General features: G+C 42.0%; 1 protein-coding gene across 1 annotated transcript; it reads left to right on the top strand.

The window, feature by feature from the left end:
* Positions 1-249: 249 nt before the first annotated feature.
* On the top strand, positions 250-6,874 carry POLE4 (DNA polymerase epsilon 4, accessory subunit). The gene is made up of 4 exons (NM_001261810.1): positions 250-489; positions 946-1,030; positions 1,711-1,752; positions 6,551-6,874. The coding sequence occupies exons 1-4, from the start codon at positions 277-279 to the stop codon at positions 6,562-6,564; spliced, it is 354 nt and encodes a 117-aa protein (NP_001248739.1). The 5' UTR covers positions 250-276; the 3' UTR covers positions 6,565-6,874.
* The last annotated feature ends 3,659 nt before the right edge of the window (positions 6,875-10,533 follow it).

Below are 10,533 nucleotides of genomic sequence, written 5' to 3'. Positions count from 1 at the left end.
GCACAGGCACCAAGGGGAGGTGCCTGGGCTCCACAGGCCCAACGGGCCAGAGGGTCACCAGTAGCGTCAACCAAGGGCACGACAGCCCAAGGGTGGCCAGGCGCGAGGGAAAAGCCGGAGCCCAGTCCCAGCCCACCCGGTTTCCGGCACCGCCCTGCCGCGTAGGGGCGGAGTCGCGCGCCTACACAGGGTGTGGCCTCCAGCCCGCGCGGGAAAGGGCCTGCGCCGCATGCGCGCGCACAGTCGGCGGCCGCGCGCAGCACGCTCAGGGCCGGGATGGCAGCGGCGGCGGCGGCAGGAAGCGGGACACCCCGAGAGGAGGAGGGACCTGCTGGGGAGGCAGCGGCCTTGCAGCCCCAAGCCCCAACGAGTGTGCCTGGGGCTCGTCTCTCGAGGTTGCCTCTGGCGCGAGTGAAGGCCTTGGTGAAGGCGGACCCCGACGTGACGCTAGCCGGACAGGAAGCCATCTTCATTCTGGCACGAGCCGCGGTGCGGCAGCAGCGCGAGGGCACGCGGGGGTGGGGGAGGTGGAGCGCGGGGCGGAGCCTCGGGGCCTTCCGCGGGCGGGGCTTAGGGTGGCGTGGGCCGGGTTTTGAGATGTGGGTGTGGACCCGGAAGGCGGAGGAAAGGGGCCGGGGACCTATGCGAGTTGTGTGTTTTGTTAACACTCCTCCCTCTTGTTGAGGACCTGGTTAGTGAGTGACTTTAATTTGTATCTCCAGGGCCTCATACAGAACTTGTAGGAGACTTTAGTGAATGAAGGAGAATCCTGGGAAGAGGGTGGCGGAATGGATGTTCATGAAGTCCAGGACAATCTTAGCTTCCAGAACATTTTCTTGCCCCTGAGCCTGCCTTCTCCCTCTCTGCCCCCACCCACAAACCAGAGCCCTCACCTCCTCAGTGTGCTAGAACCCATTACTAAAACTTTGCTTTTTTACTTCACAGGAACTGTTTGTGGAGACCATTGCAAAAGATGCCTACTGTTGTGCTCAGCAGGGAAAAAGGAAAACTCTTCAGAGGAGAGACTTGGGTAGAGTGGCACTGCCAGTGTCTGGGGACAGAGAAGGGAGGGCTGGGCTGGTTTTACCTTGCGCAGGTTGAGAAGACGTCACTCTGATCTGAGAGGTCCCACAGCGTCTCTCCCCAGGATGGTTTCTGTTGGCCACAGTGCCAGGAAGCCCTACCTGTAGAGGCTCTCTGCTTGGGGTGGTGGAGCAGTGTGTGGTGTCTGGGGTTGCCAAAGCGGACTGGATCCCTTCATACCTTCTGCCAAATTGCACCAGAAAAAGATAATTCTTTTTCACCTAGCAACTGGGGATTTGATTTCTGACTCTTGTCTGGTTGGTAACCCTCACCTGTGTAAGCTTTCATATACCGTGTTCTCATGCGCCCTGCGTCTATTGTCACATTCTTCTCTGATAACTTTAAGAGCAAAGCGAATAAATAATTTAGATGTATTTTAGGAGCCCCCTCCCCCCCCCGCATTGAATGGTATTTGCCTACACTTTTCTTACTCTTCTAGGGAGACAACTAATACATATATGAGAGTTGCTGGTAGAGTAGATACGGATCTCAAGGCAGCAAGGGACGCATCTTATAATTGCCCTCATTTGCCCAAAGCCTCATGCCCTTCACTGTAGATTGTGCTGTTTTCTGACTGACGTCAGCATGGCTGGAGTTAGTCAGGTGTCTCTTTGCCTTGTGTTTCAGATAATGCAATAGAAGCTGTGGATGAATTTGCTTTTCTGGAAGGTGAGTTCTCTCTCAGTGGGCAGTCATTTCCACCTGTCTTTTGCATGTTAATGTGAAATTCAAAACCTCATAAAACGGATGCCTGCTTCTTGTTTGTGTAGGGATAATTCTTTCTCCGTACTTGCTGTTAGAAAAAAGTAACTTGCTAAATGAGGTTCAGTTTTCTCCCTTGGGGAATTAAAACTTCTACCTGAAAATTGCTAGCCATAAAGAAATAGGAGGGAATATAAAGATCCCAGTGTAGTTAGATGAATTCAGAAGTTTGATTCCTATCTTGTTCGCCATACCTAGATATCAGCCTTGCCCCTCTTATCATGTTAGAGATCAGAAACAATTGTCAACATTTAAAGGGTGACCGCTTGTTCTTTTTTCTTCAACAATCTGTGTGAAGTGATTATTTTGCTGCAATAAGACTTGTCTGTGTTTTTAGGAGTCATGGATTAACTTGTGTACTAACTAAATTTTTTCATTAAAAAAGCAAATATTTGAAATACCTAATTTTAGCTACCTTGCCTCAGAGCTATTTCTGCTACTTAATTTTTTTTTTTTCTTTTTTGAGACGGGGTCTCGCTCTGTCGCCCAGGCTGTAGTGTGGTGGCGCGATCTCGGCTCACTGCAAGCTCCGCCTCCCGGGTTCACGCCATTCTCCTGCCTCAGCCTCCCCAAGTAGCTAGGACTACAGGCGCCTGCCGCCACGCCCGGCTAATTTTTTTTTTTTGCATTTTTAGTAGAGATGGGGTTTCACTGTGTTAGCCAGGATGGTCTCGATCTCCTGACCTTGTGATCCGCCCGCCTCGGCCTCCCAAAGTGTTAGGATTACAGGCGTGAGCCACCGCACCAGGCCGCTACTTAATTCTTAAATCTGATCAGCTTACTCTTCACTACACATATATAGTCATGTGCTGCATAGTAACATTTTGGTCAGCCATGGACTGCTCACATGAGGGTGGTCCCAGCAGATTATAATGGAGCTGAAAAATTCCTGTTGCCCAGTGAGGTAGTGGTCATAACATCCTAATGAAATACATTACCTTTTCTATGTTTAGATATGTTTAAAAACGCTTATCACCATGTTACATTTGCCTACAGTATTCAGTACAGTAACATACTGTTCAAGTCTGTAGCCTGAGAGCAATAGGTATACCCTGTAGACTAAGTGTATAGTAGGCTATACCATCTAACTTTGTGTAAGTACACTCTATGGTGTTCACACAGTGGTGAAATCGCCTGAAGATGTAATGCATTTCTTACGATGTATCCTTGTTGTTGAGCGACACATGACTGTATTTTGATTGAGTAGCTTGGCAAAAGCCATGTATCCTCATTTCATTCTCCCGGGGTGTTCTCATTACCTCCTCTAAGCCTTATTACCTTTAGAAATCTCTTGATTTATTCTACTCTTTTTACTCCTTTGTTCTGCATCTCCATGTCAACCTAGGTCCCTGGTCCTTTTGATAGATATTTTTTAAATGTCTTATTAGATACATTACCATGGCTAGCTTCATGCCTAGACTATTGAGCATTCTTTTAATTTGCAGATTTTTCTTCAGCCTCTCTTTCCACCTACTCATTTTTCTTAAAATTAATTTTTTTTTAGTCCTACCTAAGGCAGGCACTCCTTGTGACAGACTTTCTGTAAGTTCTGCAGTCAAAAATGTTTGGAGCCTACTTTACCTCTTCATTTTTAATTACCAGCTTTTCAAAGACATGAGTGATATGATCAGATTTGTATTTTAAGTACACAACATTGCTGTCCTGGGGAAAATAAACTGGAGGGTACTAGGAGTAGAAGTGGGGAGGTTTTATGTAGTTTTCCACTCTAGTCTCTATCACAGCATAGTGCTTAGCTTGGATTTTTAATAAATGGCCATTTATTGAATGATTGCTGTGTTTATTTTCATCCTCTGCTTTCATCCTCATTTATCTCTGTAATTGAATCCTTCTGCTCTAACCTACTTTGGTAGATCTGAATGTTAGCCACCATAGCCCCTGTGGATTCAGTCTGCATTATATTATTTTTTACTTGGTAAAATAAATGTTCTTATGTCCTTAGATGTGTATGGTCTAAATAAATACATTTTTTTTCCTTTTTATGAGCAATACATATCCATGGTTGAAAATCAAATAGTTACCTAATGGCTTATAATGAAGTATAGCTGCTGTCTGCCCACTGTTTTGTTAGTGTTTTGAGCTTTTCTGGTGGTTACGTTTATTTCTAATTAATATGCTTACCCATTGATGTGTCAGCTGTAGACAGTGTGTATTGACTTCCTGCTGTGATAAATGAAGATTTGGCTAACCTGTAGAACCCAATAAATCCCCTCTTGTCTTTCTTATTTTTGGTAGTTGTATCACTAGTTTTAGTTTCTTTACCTCTACAGTTTATATAACATACTGGAATGTCTTCGGTTGTTGTTGTGTCCAACTTTTAATGCATTTCTTGACTCCCCAGTTTGTAAAGTATGACTATTAGTGCACGTATCCCTTTTCTCTTTTTAGTTCACATCTAGCTATCAATTTGTGTTATCTAGTAATTTGACATTGTCAAAGCTAATAACATTTAAATCTTATCACAATTAAATCTTCCATGCTTTATCCCTCATTGATTGTAGAAGTTGAAAACTAGGGCTGTAAACAGTCTTTCTCTACCCTTTCTCTGTCCCTTAATTCCTCATTCAGGTCCCCTCCCTGCAAACAACTGTTACTAGTTTTCTTGTATAACCTGGATATTTTATGCAAATATGTTTATATGTGTATATGTATATTCTTTTTCTAAGTCTTATGAAATACAACATATGTGAAGTGTGTGTGCTGTAAATGTAAAGTCAATAAATGATAAAATGAATACCCTCGTAACCACCATCTTGGCCAAGAGATAGGGTATTGTCAGCCCCCAAAAGTCCCACATATATTCATTCTTCATCATATCTCTTCTCATCCCTTTTCCCGACATTACTGTATCCTAACTTTTTTGGTAATTGCTTCCTTTCCTTTATAGTTTACTATATTAGCATGCATCCCTGAGCACTAAAGTTTAGTTTTGTTTTTTCGAACTCTCTGCAAATGGAACCAAACCATATGCATTTATTGGTCAACATCTGTCACACAACTGTTTTCTTTAAGTTAACGCATTTATGAGATTCATCTGTGTGATTGCACATAACTCGTTTATTCATATTCCTTGCTATATGACAGTACCACAATTGAGCTATTTTAATGTTGATATTTGGGAAACCTTATTTTTGCTATTACGAACAACTTGCTATGAACAGTCTTGTACATATTTCTCTAGGGTAGATGTGTATGTGTGTATAAAATATATAATACTGCTGGAACCTAGGATATATAGGGTATTCATATCTCCATCTTTGGTAGGTACTGCTGAATTTCATGTATTCCAATTCACATTCCTACCAGCGGTGCATGATAATTCCCATTGCTTCTCATTCTTACCCACACATGGTATTACCAGAGTTTTTGATTTTTGACATGCTGTTATTGAATGTAAGTGATAGTTGCATTGTGGTGGTAATTCGTATTGCCCTGATTGTGGCTGATATTGAACATCTTTTCATATGCATGCCTGTTTTTTTTTGAGGGGTGTCTCCTATTTTTCTGTTATGCATTTTTGTCCTTTTTAAAATCGATTTATAACAATGCTTGGTATATTTTATTTCATTTTTATTTATTATTTGTTTTTGAGATGGAGTCTTGCTTTGTCATCCAGGCTGGAAGGCAGTGGCGTGATCTCTGCTCACTGCAACCCCCGCTCCCAAGTTCAAGAGATTCTCAAGTAGCTAGGACTATAGGCATGCACCACCACGCCTGGCTAATTTTGGCATTTTTTGGTAGAGATGGGGTTTCACTGTGTTGGCCAGGCTGGACTCGAACTCCTGACCTCAAGTGATCTGCCCGCCTCCCCCTCCCAAAGTGCTGGGATTACAGGCATGAGCCACTGCACCCAGCCTTTTTTTTTGTTTTAAACATAGTTCTTTAGAAGAGAGCCCTGTGATCTTTTTTTTTCTTTTCTTCCAAGTTAGGTTTAAATGCCTGTCTTCTGGTTGTGCTGTCTGTGGGGAGGGTTGTGGGAAGACGGGCAACTGTTTCTCATACAGACCCTCTGGTCACTAACCAAATTTTCATCTCACATCGCCATTCCTGATGACTTGAGCCTGGAGCTTCCTCATGGTTCTTTTAGGCATATGGGCCTCCTCTTCTGCTGCAGCCCCTCTGTGTTCATTCTAGGCTCCTTTTCCCTCTGCTCTATTTATAAGCCTACTTTGATCAGGTTTCTGTTATTCAGTTTTTTTGTTGAAATCCATTAACTGCCAGTGGGCCCCTATTTGTTGTAGATTTATACTTTTTAAACTTTTTTACCTTTTGAATGGAATCTTGGATGGGAGGGCATATGTACTTGTGGGCCCAGTCCCCCATCTGGAACTGAAACTTTTCAAAAGTTTCTCTTTAATTAGGGAGTTTACCTCATTTATTTTATATTATTCCTTCCTTATATGGTCTTCATCAGTGTTCATTAACTTACACAACGACTTCTTAGCTCTTTTCCCACTTCTAATTCTAACTCTTCAGACTAGTATGCTTAATTCCTAACTGCCCACCATCTGTAATGACATGTTTTTCCCTGGGGATATTTTGGATAGATCATCCTCAAAATTAGTATTTTGGTCTTAGAGAACTGCTGCCAATACTGGAGCCTCTTCTGCATTAACTTAGCCCAGCTTGTCACACTAATCCAGCTCCTGAGGTCCCCTGGTATACTCATTGCTCTTTGTATGTTTAGGTACTTTGGATTGATTGCTGAGCGGGGCAGTTTTGTGAGCCTTCATCTGCAGCCTTCAGTTCACCCCTGTCCACAGGCCTCAGCTTTGAAGAACGGAGTCTTTGCACTTACACACACTCTTCCTGTTCTGCCTTCACCTATGCCGGGATAAGCAGAGATCTCATCAATGAGCTCTTCTCTGCAAGGTCTTCCACTGCTTCTGTCTGTCTTCCATATCAAGCCTGGATGCAGCTGCTGCTGCTTAGAGCAGGGATGAAGAAAGTGTTCTGCATAAGTGGCTTCCTGAATGATGAGGACCAGAATAAAGGTTTTTGATCAACCTCAGTCTAGTGTGTTTTATAATCTCACCTTTGTTCTTACCCTGTGATGGGAGAGCCACCATACCTGATCACAGACCTTCCTGATCTTCCCTGCCAGCCATTCTAACCTGCAGTCCTTTCATTAATTTTGTTCTTTTATTTTTCCAGCACATCACCAGAAAGTGGTTCCAGAATTTATGGAACACCACTTGACCTCAGGAGTTCAAATAAATAGGACGGTCCTAGATTGAAAGCCAGTTAAAATTTTTTAAGTTTTATTTATTGACATATAATCCACATACTCTATATTTCACCAATTTAAAGTATGCAATTCAGTGGTATTTAGTATATTCACAAATATGTACACCAGTCACCTCAGTCGATTTTAGAACATTTTCATATGAATGGAATCATGTAATAATGTGGTCTATCGTGTCTGGCTTTTTTCACTTTGATAATGTTTTTAAGGATTATCTATGCTATATAGCATGTACTAGTACCTCATTTTAAAAAATTGTGGTAAATTGTACATAAAGTAAAATTTACTTTTGTAATAATTTTTAAGCATGTAGTTCCGTGGCATTAAGTACATTCACATTGTTGTGCAACTAACACCATCATCCATCTCCAGAACTTTAAGAATCTTCCCAAGCTGAAACGTCATACTCATTACATAATCACTCCTCATTCCCTACATCCTGCAGTCCCTGGCTAAGCTTTGGTGTGGAGGAAAGTTGTGGGTGACATAACGAAGGAGGCAGAGTACCTAGAAAGTAGCAGTTAAGGAAAGCAGCAGGAAGCCTTGGACAGTGGCTGTTAATTGGGTCACGGATCATTTTTAAAATAGTCCATGGGATTTGCTCCCTAGAATGATGCACAGATGTTCAGTACTGTAACATTTAAAAAATAAGCTTTATTTTGGAGTAATACTAAATTTGCAGAAGAGTTGCAAAGGTAGTAGAGAGAAGTCTCATATGCCCCTTACCTCGTTTCCCCATTGTTAACATTACCAAGTACATTGGTCACAACTGAGAAACGGACATTTATAGGTTACTGTTTAACTACAGTCTCTTTGGATTTCACCATTTTTTCATTAATACCCCTTTTCTCAGATCCAGTCCATGTTACTATATCATATTTACTTGTCATGTTGCCCCAGTCTCCACTGGTCTATGGCAGTTTCTTAGTCTTTCCTCATTTTTCATGACCTTGACAACTGGAGTAGTGCTAGCTGGGTATTCGCTAGGATCTCTCTAATCGGGGATTGTCTTGTGTTTCTTGTAATTCTATAACATTGCATATGATTTTGAGCATGAAACAGACCCCAGAGGCCCTTCTTTAGGCCTCCTATTATTGCCAATGGGAATTTAAAAGGATATCATGGTCCATTTTCAAGATAAACTCAGATTACAGTTTGCAGCTCATTAGTGGGATGTGAAATCAAAGTGTGTTGCCACTAGCATTTTGAAATAACAGTGTTGAATTTAGTAACGGTAAGTGTTCTAATTGTTGTTTCATTTACATGTGTGTATATTAGGTCATTGTGTAAAATGTATGTGGTAGGCAGACAGAAGGAAGGCCCCCATCACCTTCACCCGCTGGTTTTATGCCCATGAATATGTTACATTACATATCTGAAGCGATTTTGCAGATATAAGTCATGTTACTAATCTGTTGACCTTCAAGTAGATGATCCTAGATTGTTTGTGCAGGCCCAGAGTAATTACATGAGCTCTTAAAAACAGCTTTCCCCCAGCTGAGGGCAGAAGGGGCTGTCAGAAAGATTTAAGGCATGAAAAGGACAAGGCCTGTTGCTGGCTTTGAAGATGGAGGGGGCATAAGGCAGGAAATGTGGGCAGGCTTTAGACGCTGAGAGTGATGATCAACAGCTAGGAAACAGCCTCAGTCCCACAACCGCATGGAACGGAATTCTGCCAATAGTCTCTGCAGTTGAATGTGGATTTTCCCCTCAAGCCTCCTCATAACAGCCGGGCCAGCTGACACATTCTGACATATTTGCTTTGGCCTTGTGAAACCCCGAGCAGAGAATCTAGTTATGCCACACTGGACCTCTGGCCTGCAGAACTCTGAGGTAAATAAGTGTCTAAGCTGCTGAATTTGTGGTAAGTTATTATGGCAGCAATAGAAAACTAATATACTTCTTATTGAAAATCAAGGTAAAAAAAAAAATCGGAAATTCTGCTGTAGTGGAAAGGATCCTGGACGGGGGCCGGGAGATACTGGTTCTCATCCTGCTACTCATTACCTCCCATGATATGTTAATCACCCTTCCTGAGCTTTCTCTTACCAATTAAGTGGGTTATTTAAAAATTTTTTCCACAGGACATATTTTTCTTTTGTGAACTTTATTTTTTTTTTTTAGCAAAATTTACCTGTTTTAGTGTACACCTCTGAACTTTAATAAATGCCTAAAATCACCATCACAAGGTATAGAACGGTTACATCACCACAAAATTCCCTCATGCCACGCCTTTATAGTCAACCCATCCCACCAACAATGTCCCTGGAAACCAGTAATCTATTGTCCCTGTGATTTTGCCACCTCCAGAATGTCATATAAATAAAATCACACAGTATGTAGCTTTTTGAGTCTGGCTTCAATTTGGCATAAGGTATTTAAGGTTCATCCATGTTGCATGTTATCAGTAGTGTGTTCCTTTTTATTGTTGAATAGTGTTTTGTTGTATGGGATGTAAGTACCACAATCTGTTTATCTGCCAGTTGAAGGGCATTTGAGTTACTTCCGGTTTTTAGTGATTATGAATAATGCTACTGTAACATTTGCATATAGGTTTTTGTGTGAACATCACTTTTTGTTGTCTCTTGGGTATACAGGAGTGGGATTGCTGGATCTTATTGTGAGTGTATGTTTAATTATTAAAGAAAATGCCAACTGTTTTCCAAAGTGGCTGTACCATTTTGCACTTATACCAGCAGTGATTAAGAATTTCAGTTGTTTTGCATCCATGTCAGCAGTTGGTATTAAAAATTTTAGCCATTATAATAGGTGTGTAGTGGTATTTCATTGTGGTTTTAATTTGTATTTAGCAGATATGCATTATGTAAATATTTTCTCCCAGTTCCACAAGACATTAAATTTTGAAAAAAATCCTATAAATGGTTCTTAGCTGCACTTAGCTCTGTTGGTGAGATGACTCAAATGAGGCACAGGGGACTCCTTACTTTTCTACCTTTTGGTATAAGCCCCTGTGGAGAAGCAGGGTTTCCTTTGTGGTCACCAACTCCTGTGCCCTCCTCCTCCCTTAGTGTCTGTCAGTCATGGGCTAATGGATCAGAAAGAGACCAGTCCCAGTATATCTGGCTGGGAGCACTAAAGTGGAATTTCCTGATGGTATAGATCATGCTTGGAGATGGGGAAAAGCAAGCTATTGAAATCTGATATTAACAGTATTAAGGACTAATATTCAAAAAGAATCAGAGAAAATGATGCTAAAAAGTAGAAAATTGTACTATTTATTTATTTATTTTGAGATGGTGTCTTGCTCTGTCGCCCAGGCTGGAGTGTAGTGGCACGATCTCAGCTCACTGCAACCTCCGCCTCCTGGGTTCAAGCGATTCTCCTACCTCAGTCTCCCGAGTACCTGGGATTACAGGCGGGTGCCACCACACTCGGCAAATTTTTTATATTTTTGGTAGAGACAG

Source organism: Macaca mulatta, chromosome 13 (genome assembly GCF_049350105.2).
Source record: "Macaca mulatta isolate MMU2019108-1 chromosome 13, T2T-MMU8v2.0, whole genome shotgun sequence".
NCBI classification, from domain to species: domain Eukaryota; kingdom Metazoa; phylum Chordata; class Mammalia; order Primates; family Cercopithecidae; genus Macaca; species Macaca mulatta.
The sequence above is the reverse complement of the archived record's forward strand: the minus strand, read 5'-3'. Positions and strand labels throughout refer to the sequence as shown.